The sequence below is a fragment of the Dermacentor silvarum genome, chromosome 7, assembly GCF_013339745.2.
Source record: "Dermacentor silvarum isolate Dsil-2018 chromosome 7, BIME_Dsil_1.4, whole genome shotgun sequence".
Classification (NCBI taxonomy): domain Eukaryota; kingdom Metazoa; phylum Arthropoda; class Arachnida; order Ixodida; family Ixodidae; genus Dermacentor; species Dermacentor silvarum.
The window spans coordinates 57,437,335-57,456,761 of NC_051160.1; the positions used below are offsets into that span (position 1 = coordinate 57,437,335).

General features: G+C 46.9%; 1 protein-coding gene across 5 annotated transcripts in view; it reads right to left on the minus strand.

Annotated features, from left to right (window-relative positions):
* Positions 1 to 19,427, minus strand: part of LOC119458070 (UTP--glucose-1-phosphate uridylyltransferase) — a 60,888-nt gene that overhangs the window by 27,087 nt on the left and 14,374 nt on the right. Inside the window, exon 1 of one of the 5 annotated variants that reach the window (XM_037719875.2) lies at positions 18,914 to 19,366. The exons of 3 other annotated variants lie outside the window; for them this stretch is intronic. In XM_037719875.2, the coding sequence (XP_037575803.1) occupies positions 18,914 to 18,940 (27 nt within the window). In that variant the 5' untranslated portion in view covers positions 18,941 to 19,366. Of the gene's footprint in view, positions 1 to 2,355; positions 2,375 to 18,913; positions 19,367 to 19,427 lie in introns of those variants that run through there. One more of the 5 variants, XM_049670735.1, reaches the window with a different exon arrangement.

A 19,427-nucleotide genomic window follows, 5' to 3' on the forward strand; every position in this document is an offset into this window, starting at 1 on the left:
TAAGAGCACAGCTTAGATCAAGCTTCTGGAAAATTTCTCGGTGTTCCTTTTGTACCAAACAATGGCACAGGTGACAGTGAAAATTGCTATTGACGAGGCCACACCATTCTTCCGCAGTGCTCTGGGCAGCCTGGTGAGGGTACAGAGTTAGGGAACCCTTGACACAGTGCAAGCATTGACCGAAATAACTTTCTCACTGCCCTCTTCCCATCAGTGGTATCCTTCAGACTTCAAACCTGCACTAATTGAACACCTTGCGTAACGTGCAATAACATAGACAATCGTTTTTATTTTTATTTTCATGTAATTAAACCAGCTCCCTACTGCCTGAATGGCTCTGAAAGCAGTAAAATGAAACGAAATGAACAGTGAACTACCGTGGCCACTGGATTTCATCTCAACTGCGCTCAACGAAAGAGACAGTACATAATCTATCCATACCTTATAGCCCGAGAAGCAGCGACGATAAGCCGCAAGTTCTGTGCAACATCCATTTTGCCTACCACTGGCGATGGGCATGTTTAAACGAAACCTGAGCTTTAGTGGTGCGACAGAGTGCACTGTAACGTGCCTCAGAATGAGAAAGTGCCTGTCAGCTCGCCAATATTGGAGCAGAAAGAAAGACTGCAAAACAAGGCTTTTTTTTTTAAAACACATGTACATGAGGAAGATCAGCTGCTGCAACACCTGCCTACCAGGAACGACCTTGCACCATCCACAAGTCTAGAAGGCGAGTTTAAAGAGAACAAATAAAAGAAATGATTTGAAACCGTGATCCAATGTAGCATACGAGCAGGAATTCCGCAATAGAGCAGGAAGATATGCACCTGCCGATTTGAGAGCCACTCATAGGCAATATTTTTCTCTATAACTTTTGCATTTCGCTGTCGCTGACTTCCTCCTCTGCAGCGGGACCTAAACAACTGCGCCTACTGTGCATACTATAAGAGCTAAATGATATCACATTGTCAGCACGGCCCACTTTAATTATCCCCGAGGGCCACAAACAGGCATGACATAGTAGAGCGCACAAGACAGGTAGAAAGCAAACGTCCATGCAAACGAGATCGAAATCTCGCAGTACACCATGCAGAATTCCAAGAGCACTGTAAGTACTTATAACCCACAAACACCAAAAGGAGCCTTCATGGAGTTTTCTGTCCGACTGTCTGGTTGCATGTAAAATTTTTCCTGTTTACCCATTACACGCAAGAATGGGTCAACGGGATGATGCCAAACGGTGTGTTTTGAAGTGCTGGCATAACTTAACATCTTTAATACATCTCAACACACTGAACACATTATATACATACTATCTGCAAGGTATTTACACGAGCCAGGCAAGCAGGCTATCTAGTGAGTGAGTGAGTGAGCGAGCGAGCGAGCGAGCGTGCGTGCGTGTGTGTGCAGCGTACCAGGAAAGCACAGCAACTCAGGCACTTTAGAACTTCGCTTGACAAACATCATTGCCACCGAAGAAAGAATAAAACCTACCACATGACCGAACATACTGGCTCTATGAGCAAATGGGCCCTAGTCATTTATGTTTTCATTCTTTTTCTCCAGCACACTTAGCACTTAATACCTAATCAGTCTTGCAGCTCAGGTGCAGCATGTATATATGCATATGTTTGTCAGCAGGTTTTAAATGTCATTAGTAGCTGGGGAAATGAAAGTGGATGAACAAGCAACTTCATGCCAACTTGGCAGCAACTTTGCCCTGTGCTTTCCTTGGCTTTATATGATTGTGACTAACAAGAATCGGGCCTTTCAGTCTCTCTGAGGTATGTGAGATACAGTGTAGACCGCTTATAACGTAAGTCGCCGGAGTCGCGAATATCGGCACTATAAGCGGTACCGCACTATAACCAAAACAACGATTTTCAAGCCCTGGACGTATGCAAAACATGTAGACCAAGCATGTAGACACGCCCCCTTTGTACCATCGCGCATACCTAACCAGCCACTTGAAGTCTGATGTAAAACATTGTGAAAAAGAATTGAAAAGGTCAGCCCGCTACATAATGACATACTGAGACTGAGAGCAAAAATCCAGCCGCCTAACTTCCAAGACATTTTACTAAAGCACTTTACATATATTACTCAAAATTGCAGCACAGGTTCGATTGGAAGTGTTCCGAGATGTATGCGTGAAATTTTAAATATGATTATTTCAGCAGTCCTATTTTTTTTGGCGCACTATCCCGGGAGTGCACAATTGCGCACACAGCACCTGAGGGCATTACCAAACGCCCGGAGACTTGACCTCAGTGATGAAAAGCAGAGAGATGTAAAAAAGATGAAAGCACACAGTGCACACAAATTTGAGTGTGTAGAGGTGGCACTTGTACTTACGCACAACAGAACACATCTTCAGAGTGAGGCCAGTGCTGTGCAAGAAAGCAGGCATTCACAGTTGAAGCCAAACCATACACATCCAATATGTCCCTATGCAAGTCTATTGCTTGAGGTAGAGGTCAAGGTTTTCTAGAAACAATGAATGGTTCTTAGTGCCTTGATAAGACATCTCTTTATAAGCGGCTTTCTTTTACAACACCAACACGAGTTGAATGCCGTGCCGAATGCTCCTGCTTTAGCGTTAACGTACAACAATGCAAGCTGTTGATGATTTTGATACGAAATAAAGGTGACAAACAAACAAATAACCAAATAAAATTTGAAGTAGTTAGTGAAGTTGTCATCAAACGATGCACAGCTGTTCAGCTTTACAAGGTCACTTGCCCACTAAAAGAAAGCCTTAACACGTCTATAGTACAGACTACACATTCTGACGAACTACACATTCTGAACTAGTCTTTCACCAAAGTCTGTACCATTTGCTCTTGTCAAGAAAACACTCAAAATAATGCCAATATATCCAGACTTCAATCGCAAAATCCAGATGCTGAAGGGAAGGTCTAAATAGAAAGATATGGCCGGGAATAGACATGACATTGGAATGACCTTGACGCAGGGCTGGCTGGGCACAAAGCCCAGCTTCGAAAGAAGCCCTGCAGTACTTGCATACAGATGTTATTTTTGGCTCCCGAAAAAACGGAGCGGCTACGACACTTTGGGCCACTGTCTCTTCCACTCAACAGCATGCTGTCAGCAATACAAAGCTACTCATCATAACCGACTGGAAAAAACATTGACATAAGCTGTGTAATTTGTCAACTGCAGCGCAGCATACGCAACATAAAGACAACACAATGTGCTGTCAAATCGTAATTTTCGTCTTTGTTGGATCGAAGCTAACATGCTGCACAGCTCGCAATGACTGGTCTAACGTGTACTACTGATCTACATAACCATGTCGGCTCCTAACGAAAAAAAAAAAAGCAACATAAGATAAAGGTTTGCCCTATTCTTCAATAAGCCATTACAAAACAATTCTGCATGTACAAAGCTAGCGTAGTGGCTGCATGTCTGCGTAAGAGCCTTTAGAAGCAGACTCTTTTCAGTAGGAATGTAAAAAACTGTAGCTAAGCTAATGTTCCCAAATATCCCGTGCTGTTCCCTGTTCTGGAACTCTACAGCCAATAACAGATAACCTGACAGCAGCTAACCTCATGAGAGTGTATAAGACATGCTCTTTGACACAGACATGCTCTTTTCCCCTTTGACACAGCGCAAGAAAAATGTGAATTTGAGACTGCAAACGCTAAAATCTCCGTTTTACGAGTGGTTTGAGAGCAAAACCTCACGACAGATATGGCAGGCATCACTGCCATAACTAACTAGCAAGAAGTGAAGTGATGGCCGGCTGCAAGCACGACGCCGCGAACTCACATCCCAGTGCCCCATATATTTTGCTTCTTTTCAAGTTTGTCCATTGTGTAGGCTGATCTTCACAAAGCTCACACGATGTGGCCACCACACAATCCAACTGCGCAGTAACCTCTAAAAACCATTCGCCAGCAGTCAGCCACATTCGACCCTAGTGTAACTGCAACATCACCGCTGCTTCATCATAGTGATCACGCCACCTTAAAAGATCAGTCAACCACAAGCTGCTTACTCTGCAGCACCTGTCAGTGTGCCTGTCCACACATTTCACTTGTCATAACAATGTAGTAAATGGATGGCTCAATGACTCACGTGTTCAATCACACCTGCGAACCTGGACAATAGCAAGAAGCAAAATCTGTGTGCCACGCGATGATTGCCAGAGTTGCAGATGTGAACGTTATGTTCACATTATTCACAAATGCACTGCATTTGCGATGAATTTGCGGCAATCCCTCTGAACCTATTTATAATGGAAGACAGCACGAAAATGAAATGGATAGCATTCACACGCAAAATCTAGAGGACAGTTGTGTGTGTACTTCACGCATGTTTTTGCTGTCTGTCAGTTCCAGGCCGTCGAACCGAACAGAAACTGAACTGAACTGAAACTAACTGAACCAAAAACTGGAGTTGAACCGTTACCTTCAGCTGAACCTGAACCAAACCAAATAGTTATTTTTCCACCACCTTGGAATTGAACACGAACTTGTTGGAGGAGCTGTTCCGAACCAGTTCGATAAGCAGTTCATAAGGCTCTGGTAATCAGTGTTGCCATAAAACTTTGTCTATATTTTTAACGATCTGTCTTGTCTGTTTCACAACAATTTTTTGTATTAGGTGAACTCTGACTTTTTTTTAGTGATGTGACAGAACAGCTGGCGACATTTTAGCCACTTCGAAATTAGAAATGTTTCGAAGATTGCCTTCTATAGAATACAATTTACCATTTTAAAGCTACAAGTGAGTGGCCGAAATTGGATGTGTGATGCGTGGGCTCTGTGACCATGATGAAAGAACAGTTGCTTTCGCATCAGTCGTCTTCACACTGTGTATCCCAGCACGACAACTTTCACAGGATTTGCACTGCACTGACAAAATGAGCGGGTTTTTTTTAACGTCTTTACAAAAGCGATTTGAATGTGTCTTAATGCTGCAGGTTCAGCAATTTCACTAAATACGTTCGATTGGTGAACAGTTGCAAGCGTAGCAGTAAAATAAGTTGGCCAAGGCCTGTTGCTATGAATTTTATGGTGAGATTTAGAACGTAGTACAGTAAGACAGATCAACCTTAGGAAGGCGATCTGTAGAAAGGAGAGTGGAGCGGCTGAACACATTCACGCTACTCTGAGCCCGCTGCTTCTTTTTCTCATTGCTTTTGGACAAATCAATATTGCATGGTGCTTTCATCTATATTAAAGGGCGGAAATGCAGTATTTGACCTCTATATATCTCACGTAATTGGCTTCGTTAGTCTTAACAAGCAACCAAGCGCGTGTTGCCGAACTTAGCTCTCGTTTCAGGAGCACCAAGGACTACAAACACTGCAGGTATAATGTGGAGCAAGTCACTTTTTGTGCTAGGAAAATCAGATAACTCGTGTTTGTTTTAATTGTGCTGCATTTCTAACTTCACAATATGAAGGTAAGCGTACAACTTTCGCTGTCATCATCCGTTGTTATGTAAGCATACATCAGTAAAGCCCTCTACGTTTTATTGATAAATTCGCTGCTTATTCCTCACCTGCATGGACATTAGACAAACGTGAAATGTGGCAGCAGATAATTTACACCTGCGTTAGCCTACACTATAGTGTTTACATTACTTAAAATTCAGCTGAAAAGCTTCACTGACAATTTTAACAACTTTGACGGAAAATTTAGCGACATTATTATTTCAGTTTAGCAACACGCTACAAAAAAAAAAGTTAGCAACACTGCTGTGGACCCTCTGCTAGGGCATGTCAGACAGGATATGTTAGAAAAGGTTCGAAGCCTCCCGCAATCAGCAAACGGCTCCCACGCTACAGGCAAAACTCAAATAACCTCACCTCAACTTAGTTCTGACACTCATAACGCTTTTAATTTTTGTGCAACCAAGGCTGGTTGAAGTGAGCATGGTCATAAAATAATTGATCTCCATCAATTATGCAGCAAACTACAAAATGGTGCAAAGCTCGTAATGTGGAAGGTGCATTAATTCAAACACGAAAAAAAGAAAATTGATAAGGCCTAAGTTTTAGTCTTTTAAAATAGCGGAATTTGCATGGGTGCGTCATTACAGTTTCATTGCAGGCTGTGGAGAACAAGACATCCTTGTAAGGGCAACGCCTGTAGCACAGCTAGGTCTGTGTCAATACGAAATCTTGCTAAATGATTTCCTCACTAGTCCCACAACCTCAATGGGCAAGGTGCACGCAGATGTATGGCAGCTTACAGGTGCAATAATGGAATTAATCGCGCTTTCAACGCATTTGGCACTGCGGCTTCAAAAACAAATCCCAGTAAACCTGTGCGCCTGCAGTCACTGCATAATCAATTTGGTGCCTATAATATTCAAGACATTAGAGGCACATCAGTAGGCGTGTCACGTAAGAGTAGAAATAAACTATACCTTTAGCTCAAATTAAATGTGCAGGGTGAAGCTGAAAAACATCATTTTCTACAGTGTTGTGTTCTCCTTAATTCCGAACTGTTATGAACCCCTATGAACCGGTTCGAACCATTACATTTTTGGCCCAGAGCAGAACCTGAACGAAACTGGAAAATATTCAGAAGTCTAAACCTGAACCCGAAACGAATCCAAAATCTTTCTCGTTCAACACTCTCGTGAAATCTGGGTTGCTGACTTCAATCAGGCAGGTACCAGTTAACTCAGACTAAACTCCTCAGATTTATATATGTAGACAGAGGGGCAGGAGGGTCGGCGTCTTACACTCTAGTCATATGGTGCAATTTTGATCATGATTGAGACGATTTCAAGCTGCGCAAGGGAGCCAATCGCAGTCGAGAAGTTCGATCATAAATTGACTTCAAAAGTGCACCACATGACAAGGGAGCGTCAAACCATAATTAAAACAATGACAGCTGCAGAATCAAGAGTACGAAGCCTACTTACTGGTACCGGCTAGGTACACATCATGAAAGAGTGCACGAGGTAGTATCAGCTCGACGGCATGTAACAATTGTGACTTCAAAGCATGCATTCCCTTTCATAACTGTTGAATCCATAATGGTCTTGCGCATTTACACACATCGCCATCAGCACAAAATGAAATGCAAACAAGTAGAAATAGACTACAATGTCTTTGCATTTCTATGCTGAGCATTAACGACCTATCAGTAATGCAGGCTCTGACACGTGGTTTTGGACTACGGCACCATCAGCAACAAGCTATGCAGCGACTGTGCATCTGAACGTGACGCAATCATGGATGAAAGGAGTTCAGGACCAGTAAAATGTAAGAATTATTTTTACTTTGTTCATACTGCTTTCTTATCTGTCTTATCAGTTACAGGTGCCCAATTATGGTGCCAACCAGTGGCGTAGCCAGGGGGGGGGGGTTGGGGGGGTTCAAACCCCCCCCCCGAAATTTTTTCCGCAACCCCCCCCCCCCCCCCCCACTTACCCGCCCTTTGTTTTCGTCGCTTCGCGCTGACATAATTCATGAAACCGGTGCTACTATCACAATTTCATTCCTGGGCGCTTCCGTTTGGTTGGTAATTTACAGCGAATCATGTCTGCATATGAAAAAAACTGTCACGGTGTTTGTCAAGGCTTTGACACTCTGTGAAGTTTTGAGCGAGAATGTGGCGGCCGCATTCTGAAGCAACAAATGTGCAACAAATGAAGCAACTAATGCGGCAGCCGCATTTTAGATGATGGCGAAAACGCTCGAGGCCCGTTTAGATAGATTTAGGTGCACGTTAAAGACCCCAGGTGGTCGAAATCTCCGGTATACATTTCCGCCGCTTCCCTTCAGGTGCCGATTAGGTCACGCTCGCGCAGGATCTTAGGCTACGTTCACACTTGGTCTCGAAGCTGTAGGAAGCGGCGAAATCTTGCAAAAATCCGCCAGCCTAGGCGGCAAAACAGGCAGAAAAACAGGCTGCGAGCCAAATCAGTCTCGGGCCGATTTTTTCGCCATGGCGAAGCGGAAACGCGGCGGAATGTCGTTCTGCTTCACTGCAAGCTACACTAGCATGTAAACAACCGGTCGTAAAATTGAACATGGCACCAGAAGTGTAGGCTGTAATGCTGATCGACGCGATCAAGAACCAGCCCTTGCTCTACGACAAGAGTGGCACTAAAACGTACTGTCGGCAATACTCGCGATAGTATTCAACGTCGCGCGACCGGAGGTGCGGCAATGAAGCCTTGGCGTGACCCAACTTCTCGCGCTTTTGCAAAGCCAGGCGAACCCACCACCGCCGTTTCCGAGGTGTCCGCGTCTTCCGTTTATTCATTGTCCATTTCTAGAAAACAAGTAGGTAGAAGTATAAAAGCCATTTCTTCTTCCACTTCCACGGCAGACACTAGTTAGGCAGATTCCTCGTTGGCGCTCCATAATTCTCCTCGCACGTGTACGGTATGTTGCAGAAGTCGCGGGGTGCTTTCTCGTCACGTTACATGGGCTTGCCAAAAACCAAAGGTAGCGCCAGTACACAAAACACCAACACCGGAGCATGAAGAACAGCTCAAGCTGATCGACAGAGCTCGCAAGATGGCAAAGGCCACAGGGGCCCTGGACTGAGGGCCCCTGTGGCCTTCAGTCCACGCCGGGAAAACTCCTTTGTAAAAATAAAGTTTTTCATTCATTTCATTCATTCTCGTCGCGACGATAGATTGGGAGCGTAGGTCTCACGTAGGACGCGCAGGCTTTGGCGAGCCCCAACACAAGGGCCAGCCCGGGTTTTAGCTGTGGTGTTCCCGTTGCCCCTTTGGTGTCCTGGAGGCGCCGACAATACGAAATGATGAAATGTTATTACAAATTGTAAATAAAAGCTATTAAAGAAATATTCTCACGCCTAGGCACCAACCTGTGACTCAGCGCTACCGCGCCCGTCTGCGGAGAATTACGGATCGCCAACGAGGAACTTACCGAAGGTCGCAGATGACAAGCGAATTTGCGTAAAATGATCACTTTTGATGACGGTACGTGGGTCAAAGAACGAACATACCGCTCGACATAATGCGATAATGAGCGCCACCACGCCGACAAACGTACGCAGACTAGATGGATCTGGACGAAAACGGCAGCGGCGGCCGCGGTGGTAGCAAAACAAATGTAAACAACTTGGACAGGCGCGGAAAAAACTTTCCGGCCGCTTTGGCCTTTCCGCCCGCTTGCCGCTTCCCAATCGTGAACGTAGGCTTAGTCTGCGCGAGAAACGTCTCTTGTTTGCGATTGCGCCCCTATACGGAAGGCTGGTAATTACTGTTGTGTGGTTGAATCCCAAACCAGCAATTACGGAAGGCTGGTAGTTGCTGTTTTGTTGTGGAATCCCAAACCAGCAATGTACACACGAAGGGGTTGATGACAGCAGTGGAATTCCACCGACTCGCAACAGAATGCACGAAACAGACAGCCGACAAACATGAATTACTGCTGTGCGCAGTACAGCGTAAGTGAACTCTTGTTGCAGGTGCTGACAGTTCTCGTCGGAGTTCACGCGTCCTGAGAAATTGATTATGTGCACTATGCACTGAACAAGACCGGATTTCATTCCTGCATCACTAGTACACCAATCAGTCGAGATTCTGTGAGGTACAAGGCCACTTTCTGTTTGCACCAGCGTAAGTGAAACAGAAATGAGTTGCACGCACTACTTAAAATGCGTACACATGCCATATCTACGCTGTGCGGTGAAATATTCTTTACAATTCTGAATCTGTTGACGTAAAGGCCAATGACGGCTGCACGCTCGCACACAGCGGAAGACAGAGCGGCCCATGCACTTGCCGCAGGAAATGCAACCCTGTCGTATGAGGGAGCAGGGCGACGAAAGCTTCGAAAGAAAAAAAGAGCCTTACGCGTTTTTGCGCGTATTAAGTTTTCTAGCGCAAAGACGCAGCGAACAAGCTATTTCTATGGGAGTAGGTATAGCCTGGTCACACGTGCATTTTCACGCGTATAGCCGTCCTTGACTTGTGAAACGCACATCGCCCCGACGAGGACGACGCCATCTACGCTTAACGGAAATTAACGATTAACGATGTCTTCTCCGATCGGGCGGGTCGTCTCAATGATGCGTTTTCGAGACTGGTCTACTAAATGTCTTTGATATACATGTATAGAGTGTGCTGAAACTACCGACATTTATTATCGATCACGTGACCTAAAGGAAACCAGAAGCTTGCCCCCCCCCCCCCCCCCCCGGTCGGGCCGGTGAACCCCCCCCCCCCCCCGAAAAAAATTTCTGGCTACGCCCCTGGTGCCAACGCAGGAGCACTGTGAGCAAACAGCACTGAAACTTTGCGTGCCAACAGCAGCGCCATAAAACAAAGCCTAAGCCAGCGGAGGAAACAGTTTTCAGCAGCAGACGCTGCAATTTCGCGTCAGAAGATTCACTGCTCATCTTGAGGCACACATGTGTCGAGCTTCTGACCCGACCGTGCAAACTGGCATGTTAAGACATAAGACTGCATGTGCTCCTTGCAATGTGCACGGACAGGGACAGAGCGCTTTGCTAAATGCACTGGGCTAAAGCAAACGTTGATACATGTGCGTGTCTGTTAATATCATGGCCTCTCTACTAGGCAGCATCAACGCATCTGCAGTTGCACACTCTCATAGCGCCTCTTGGCCAGCGCTGATTCCACAATGGGGCTACTAGTGAAGAGTGGAAAATAACAGAATTTGAATAGTTACCGCGGTTCTCATGACAGCATTATGGTAGCGGCCGGAGCGGCAGTTCGGGCGCGGAGGTGGGCGGGGCTTATCTCGACGACTGGGCTACGGGTCCAGCCGCTCCCGCTACCACAATCATCGCCGGCGCACGCCGACGACCGAAACAACAGTGGTGGTGGTGGTGGTCAGTGGCAGTGGACAGCACGACCCGACGCGCGCGCCGAAGTTGGCCCCTGAAATTTTGTCGCTTGCCGGCGGGGGGAGGGGCGACGATCGAGCTACGGCGAGGGATCCAGACTTCCTCGGCGACGGCGGGCGTCGCACAATTTTCTGCCGATCATTTCTACCGGCCAGTCACAGCCACACAGGCCTGCCGGACGGCGCGCGCCCCGATCGACGTCGTCTTCCTCTCTTTCTAGAAACGAGCTACCCAAATACCCAATCGCGTCGGAGCGAAGAGCTGCGGAAGACAACGCGCCGGTGGTGGTCCTGCGTGGAGTAGAAATAGTGTATCCGAGCAAGGGAGGCCCTTAATTGTTGTTCGCGCTGCCGAGTTCCGCCGTGTTCCACGCGCGCCAACGAATTAAGCACGGTGTATACTTCAGCGCCTCCCCTTCTGTGGGGTCAGGCGGAGGCCCGTTTCGTGCAGATATTGCAAAAAAAGCGACTAATAAAACATATTGTCTATTATATCCATCTTTCATAGTCTTCAGGTTGGTCGCATCTCCACTCCACACACTTTCGCGGACTTTGTCCACGTCCATATAGTGGATGGCGAGCATGTCGCTGCACACGCAGAATAAGCGGAACACTTAATCAGACATTGTCTTCCTACGGTTGAGCCCAGGTACACTTCCCTTTCCTGCGATAAACGCTTTTCGACATCCTCCCGGCCTCCAACATCTTAAATCGGGCCTTTTCCAGCCCCGCAAGGGGACGCCACTCAACCCATCATCGCCCTCTCCCTCATTCTTTTATCCCGTTTCTTCCCACTTCCGTCTCCCCAGAGACGCTGAGCCGTGCTCAATTTAGGGATGCCTAAGTGTGTGCCTCTGCTTCGCCTCAACCTCCCCGACAAACGCCATATATATGTGCGCTGAACAATGACTGCGATCTCTCTCTATCACTTTGGAAGGGAAGGAATTCAGGTACGGGGGGCCTTCTATGCAGCTGCTACGTAGTCCGAGCTGCGACCGCACGTGATTTTGGGGGGCCAATATAGAATTGGCACTGAAATTTGGCTCAACCTCCAGCGGTTGGAATCGTTCCGGGGCGTGACGACGACCAGCGTATGGTCAATCAATTGAGAAGGGCGCAGTGATCGATCGGCGGATAAACGAGAGGCTATAGCAAGGGGTTAACCAGTTCGCGGTTCAAGGACAAGCCAGCCAGCGCGCCAAACGTGTAAATGAAAACCTTAATTATGAACAATAAGCCACTTACGCATGGTAAGGTATTCTTGCAAAACGCTATTTTCATTCATTCGACAAGAAGGGCCTTGATGAATTATTGGAAAACACGGTCTAAACTTCTTTCTTTGAATTTCGCGCCGAAACCACATAGCGCTACAGGCGAAGTTCTCAAAACTTCGCTTGTCTCATGACGTCACGGCGGGCTCCAGGTGCGGTTTTTTTTTTTTTCGTTCTATTTATTGATCATGATTCTTTTCTCCCCCTTGTGGAATTTGATAACGCAAGTGTGCTTCCACCGTGATGTCGCTTTTTGTGCCCGCAGAAAATTTAGTCTAGCAACTAAATTTTTTTTTTCTCAGGAGGCACACCGGCCCAACCATAGAGTTGTCAGCAACAACAATAAAAATTCTATGGGCCGAACATCAACACACTCCCTACCATTCTGTATGAACTATACGCCTGACTGACGACTGGCCCCGCGGACCCGGACTATAGGCTTCCGCGTTAAATGAAGTAGTTCTGTCTCTGCCAAACGCTATCACCCGACGCATGTGAGGCGACCTTTGGAACCTCTCCCGATCGGAATAATTTCATTCGAGCACCGGAAGACGATGTATACGAATCCCAATCCCCGCGGCAAACACCAAAGCAACCTACAACAACGCTCCCACTGACATTTGCGCGCCAGCTGTATGTACAAGTGACGCTGGAAGCCTAAGATACCATAGTACGCGGAAGCGTTTCACACATACGAAATTAAAAGAAAGTCGCAGTTTTGCACGAAAGGCGAAGCATCGATTGCGATAGCACATTATTAGACAGCTATACGCAGTAAGATTACGCAGCTAATAAAACTATACTAAATTACTGTAAACATTCATTCACGCGCGGTGTCGCGCGCACAGGCAAACACGAACACATCTAATTCGATGTCCGCGGACACCCGCTGTCAGAATGCTGACGTGATGAAGAGCGGAAGCAGCGGCGAGCGAATTCCCCTTCGTGTTGTTTCTCGCTTCAACGCGAACCGGCTGCAGGTGCGCGCGAGAACACAGCACACACGAAGCCATCAGCTATCTCAGGTCGGCGAGCCTTCGAACCCAGCGCAGATTACTTCCACGACGCGCGCGCCGCCGCGCTAGAAGCCACCATCCTTAGCGGCTCACCTTCGCACCTACAGCATATGCCAGCGATCTTATCACACGTGGACTTCATCCGGAACATCACGGCGTCGACAACGCCGACGAGTGTTTTCGTCGCCTGGAGTGTCCATATAATTGCAATTGCAATAATAATAACCATCGTGAATGCGCAGCCTTGCAAAATTTTCTTTTAATTTTATTGCCGTGATATGAGGCCGTACTCAGAACTCTATCCGCACGATGTTCTTACCCACGCCGTTGATGAGTATACCGTATTTACTCACATAAAATGGTCGCATCAGTTCCTCAAATCTTCATCTTTTTATGCATTTAAACCTGAGCTATAACTATAAGTTTACATCCCTCGTTTATTACCTTGCGATATTTGTATATATTACGTAAGCCTCTAAAGTTATTTGACTATAGCATTGCAGTTCGACCTCCGAACGAACCCCGGCCGCATTTCGATCGGGGTGCATTGGGTGCACGTTTAAATAACCCCCCAGGTGCACGAAATTAATCCAGAGTCCCTCACAACGGCGTGCCTCACAATCAAATCGTGGTTTCGGCACGTAAAACCCCTGACTATTTTTTTTTAGCGGTTGTACTTTCGTTACAATGCATATCACGCGATAGTGATTGTTTTTTTTTTATCTTTTAGGTTATGTTTCATTTTTTTTCTTTTTCCTTGACGCTTGCTGCTTTTCTTATTTTTTTTTCTCAATTTTTGTTACTCCGTAGGTCCCGTTGCAGCCTGTCACCTTGGGACCCTGCCTCGTCCGTATATTACCTGTAATCCACTGACTGTCTGTTGAATGAATTATAAACTAAAACCCCCTAAGTTGGCCATCAAAAATTATTTTTTTCCCTCGAATAATCATCGCACCCTCAAAAATTGTCGCAGAGACAGTCGACTGCTTGTTTCCAGCCTGACTCCACGTTCAGCTATAGCGTATGCAAATAAAGGGAATTTGCTGTTCCCGGTTGCATATAACATGTGCGCTCCTCTTGCAAAGATAAGTGCTGTATGGAAGCAATATTTTGTTTGAGCTCAATTAAAAGTCACTTCATTTTTCGTTCTCTTATTTAGCACCTAGAACGTTCTTCTCGAAAATTTCCCCCGCGTAATTATCGCACCCCCCAAACACCGCATCAATAATCCGCGAAAAAAAAAAAAAAAAGTGCGAGCGTTATGCGAGCAAATACAGCATTACCCGGCGTTGCCAATAAGCATATTGTGTTTTGCTTTTTACCAGGTCGAGCACGCGCACGGTCTTCTGCTCTCTCTTTCTTTCTTTCTTTTTTTTTTTTTTTTTTTCTTTTTTCGGCTCCGTTTTGCACGTGTTTGGTCAGCACGGGCGTGCAAGCGCAGGTGCTGTTTCGTTTTCATGCACGGAAAAGTACATTTTGCAGGTCTAGTCGGTTCATACTGCTAAGTAGACATTAAAAATAAGTTTATGGACGCTTAGCGCAAACAAGGAAATACATCATGCCCTTGTTCCGTCCTTCCTTGTGTGCGCTAAGCGTCCAAAAACATATTTATTCTCTACTGAGCAATACGAACTGTAGCCGGTGAGTTTGCAGGCATATCCGTTTGGAACAAATTTTGAGAATGGCACGTGTTTCGAGACACGCGCCAATCAACTCGCGGTACAAATACAATGTTGCTGCTCCACGTACTTTTTTAACAAAACGCCTTTTTTTATATACATTAAAGCAGAAAGTGAACTGGAACGGCCATATATTCGAACACGTTGGCAATGAATATTTCGAAACTGGTGTCATTCTGAAAAATTAATTCAAAGTGGATACATCGCCTTGCGAGCTCACCAATTACAATTCGTAAATTGCAATACATGCCACGAAGTAATTCGTTAAGTTAATTAGCGATATATTTTAATTAACTGAAGATGTGTTTCGGTTTTTCGTGCAAGTAATGTCAGCTTCTTTGAATAGTCCAGCTCAGTGACTAGAATTATGCTATGTGCCACCCAGGCCGACTTTTTTTTTCTGTTAAACTTCAAAATTATCACCGCGTATATTCAGTTGCGCCAACATAAACGACTATGCTCGTCCAGCTAGCAGACTCCGCTCGCCGACCTTGATTATCGCTTACTAAAGCAGATAGTCGGGCGTTCGGCCATCGACTTCGCCCGTGATTCGATCCCTGCATCTAACACGTATGTCGCTACAATCAGTCAACGTTCTCGAGTAAAAAAGAAAAAAAAAAAGTTTGGCAAGAAGAATCACGATAAGATCCCCGAAGGCGTGCGCGACTGGCAGGGCAGGTCAGAGCACGGCAAAAGATCGAGACATCACCAGCCCGTTCGATGCCCAATGGGGCACGAAGACCAGTATCGGAGATCTGCCATCGACCCCCTCCTCTCATGGCAATCTAACCAATTTACTAATCTCAACGCTATAATTCTGCTACCCTCACCCAAGTTTTCATTCTCGCCTAGGTGAGAAGCGCGAGATACTTGTCATTTTTCCTCAGTGTTCCATGTCTGCACTGGAGGCACGCAAGGACCACTGAGGTCCATTCTGCCTCGTGGACATTCCTTCGGGTTGATTCCTTGCGAACTATACCAACTATAAGCGATAGAGTTACTGTATAGGTTAGGGAGCCTATAAAGAAAGCCTATACAGTAATTCTAGAGGGCGCCAGCTGCGAGCGCCCCATCAGCGACGCCTATGCCATGATCTGCGCACACAGCGGGCGACGTCACACATTAGGGGAGGAAGAGCTGTGTGTGTGAAGGCGCAGAGCACAGATCACGGCACAGGTGGTCTGTCGTGGATAAAGGGAGCCTATGCAGTAACTCTAAGAGGGCGCCAGTTGCGAGTGCCCCATCCTCAACAGACAACTGTGTCGTGACCTGGTGCACATCTTACACAGGGACGTGCGGGTGACGTCACACATCACGGCACGAAGAGCTCTGAGGGTGAAGGCGCAGAGCCGCAAGGGCCCCCGCAATCACCGCAACAAGTCGAGACAGATCATAAGCGACCATAAGCGATCACAAGTGGTTTTCCAGGACCTTCCCGCCTTAATTATCACTTAATTAATCAAGTCGGACGTTCATCGATTCTTCCTGACAGGGAACTGCGACACATCAAAAACTAAGCTAAAATGTGAATCTAATTTGTCCCGTCGAGCGCGGCCGCTCGCAGCCATTGCAATGAAGAATGGTGGGTGCTAGCTGCTACGGAGTTTCAACTGCGGTGCTGTGATCACAACAAGATATACTGCGCTGTCGTGGTATATCATTCGGCATTGTGGCTGGCAGAGAGATCTTTTTTTTTTTCATTCATTCAATTTTTATTGATAAATCGCAAGAGATATGGTTACAAGCTATCCGGAGCGACATAGCCTACATTGGCTAGTGGTCTATCCACTGAAGAATACGTCGAACAGGTCAACAGTGCAAATATATATGTATACAAATAATATGTCCACAATCGCATCATTACAAAATATAACAGGTAAAATAGGTAATAGATTACACCGACGACAGCAAGCGAAAATGACTGTTTACAAATCTCGATATTGCAAATAAAATATTTTCGCACTATTTTTTAAAGTTTCGTGCTACTTTAACTTCTAGCTAGGGGTAGTTGATTCCAAATATTTGTCCCGCGAAATTCAATTGATCGTTTTCCGCATAAATTGCAGCACGTAGCAGGCAAATTAAAATTGCCGTTCGATGCGTGTCTATAGTGTTACGCGATGGTAGAGGGTGAAATTGTCACTTCGCGTGTCTGCCGATGTGCGCCAATAAGGTTTCGTGATTCACGGATGGCATGGAGGATATATGCAGCAGATTACAAAAGAAAGCTATCGCCGACTTTGACCATTTTTCGATGGCTTCTGCCCAAAATGTTTCGTCTGTCTGTTTCCTTCGTTCATGATCATCACCACTGACCCTACAGCTCATCCGTGCTAGGGTCACTGAGCCGTCCGCCTTGTGGAGAGTCTGCCAAACTCCATTCATCATGCTTTGTCAGCTCAGCTGAATACGCACCACTCTATATATACGCACTTCTTAGCGTCAAGTAAAGAGCAGGTTGCAAACATCTTACGCAGCCGCAAGCGACTGCTTTACGGTCACGCGTTCTCGTGAACCTTGTCGTATATGCAGGGTGTACCAGCTATATCATGCACCAAGATTTAAAAATATGCAAACGCCACGTAGCTGGACAGAACCGAGGTAACGCCGTTTGCCGTCGCTTGGAGATACTCAGATTCTTTTTTGCATTCCGACTTGCGGCAAGAAACCATTCCATATTCCATTCTTCATACACGCTTCGTCAGTAGCTCGGATGCCGCCGCGCCGCTGCTACCGGCGGAATCGACCTGGCTATGGCTACAAATGGGAAAGTGTTAGGCAATACATGTACCAAGGCGTGAAAGACCCGAGTGGCAGACAGAGGGTTAACGCTGCTCTGTAACCATGGAGATAGCGCACGAGGTCCGCGAAGCCGGAAGAGTGATCTCTATATAGAGAAATTCGTTGTAGAGAGAGCTATACTCAAACCACATTTATGCTCCATCCTATGTGTTGTATAACGCAAGCGGTAACGGCCGCACGCCTGTTATAGTTTGGTCTGGTCACAATTGGAATTACAAATACCATCCTCAGTCGACGTTCTATATACTTATCCGTGTCTTCAAAGAGAGAGAGAGAGAGAGGTTTATTTGAAGAAAGGCAGAGAGGTCGGCTTGAGCGTTAGTTAGCGGGCGGGCTGGTTATTATGCACACTCAAGTTTGCGCGCAAAAAAAAAAAAATAAAAAAATCACTAAGGCTATAGACGACACCGAGCGCTACCCAAGTAGTTTGAGCTTGATGTGTCCTGCGCATACGTATGTCTTGGCGTGGTTCTTCCGTAATGTTTGGCGCGCAAATTCAAGTGTCACCATTCAAATCGTTTCAATCGTCCTTTCCAGCCCGACGGCGGCCACGTTAACGAAACCAAAAAAAGGGCGGAGCTGTAATCAAGCGGCAATACACGGCGCAGGTAAATGAAAATGCGCGCGCAGACCAACCTCGCGCCGCCAACGACCAACCTCGACCAACAACGTATAGCACGCGGCCGCAAAACGAGAGGGGGCCGGGGCACAACATGAGACGAGCACGACCTCGTGGTCACGTCGTAATGCACGGCAACCCGCCTCCCACACCGCGGCCTCTTGTAGCGAGACGCACTTTTCCCTCAAGGTACTTCAGTCTATACAGCGATTTATCTCGCGGACTCGAGCCGCGCGATCGGCCTTGGCCGGAACAATTATAACGAGTCCGTGTAGCGCAAACTGTCGCGAAGTTGTGTACAGCGGGCGCGCCCGACCCCTGCAGCGTGACGACGATATTTAAAGCGGGGGCGTTATCTCTCTCCCGAGTATATATACGAGGTTGGCAGAGGGAGGGTCTCGTGTAATCGCGCCCAAACACGCGTACGCCCATCCACTCCACACAACAGCTCGATAACGAAGGGCGATAACACGCACCCTCGTCGGCTGCAATACAAACACACGACGGGGCCATACAACAACAAAAAACACAGGCGCGCTTAAGCATTCGTATCATCGCGCGCAACATCTGCATTATCACGCGCGCGCGTGCGAGCTCGTGGCGACCCAGATGCGATCCACTATCGGAAACGAAAGGATGCAGAAAAAAAAAAAAGTTGAACGGATGCCATCGAGGGATCTCTCTCTTACCACTCTTTTCTCGAAGTAAGTCGACATGCTTGCGACGAAGGTTGTCTCCTGGGCTGTCTCTCAAGTTCGGTTTGATGGGAGGGGGGAGAACAATCGCCACACAAAAAGGGCGGCTCTGTTCCAACAACAGTTACTTTGCGGTAACTTCAACCGCCGGCAGGCACTCGTTATAAGAAACGCGCGCACTCGATAGGTCGAGATTGGGATGGCGTATAGTTGCCGAAGGCAGAACACGATGATAAGGTCACAAAGGACGCCACCACGGCGGCGGTGGCATGATCGACGTACAATTTCGCCTGCCCCTTTATGAGCCGCTAACGCGCTCTTTGGCCCCGCAGTCGTCACCACGTCACTTCCCTTTCGACGCCCGCCACAGACGCCGCGGCGTCGAAAGGAATTGCCGACCGCGTCGACCTCCAAACTCGGCCCACTCAGCAGCGGGCTAAACTGACAAGCCAAACGACGCCTATTGGATCGGGTCCGTTAGCTGGCTCCGCCACACAGTCGCCACCGT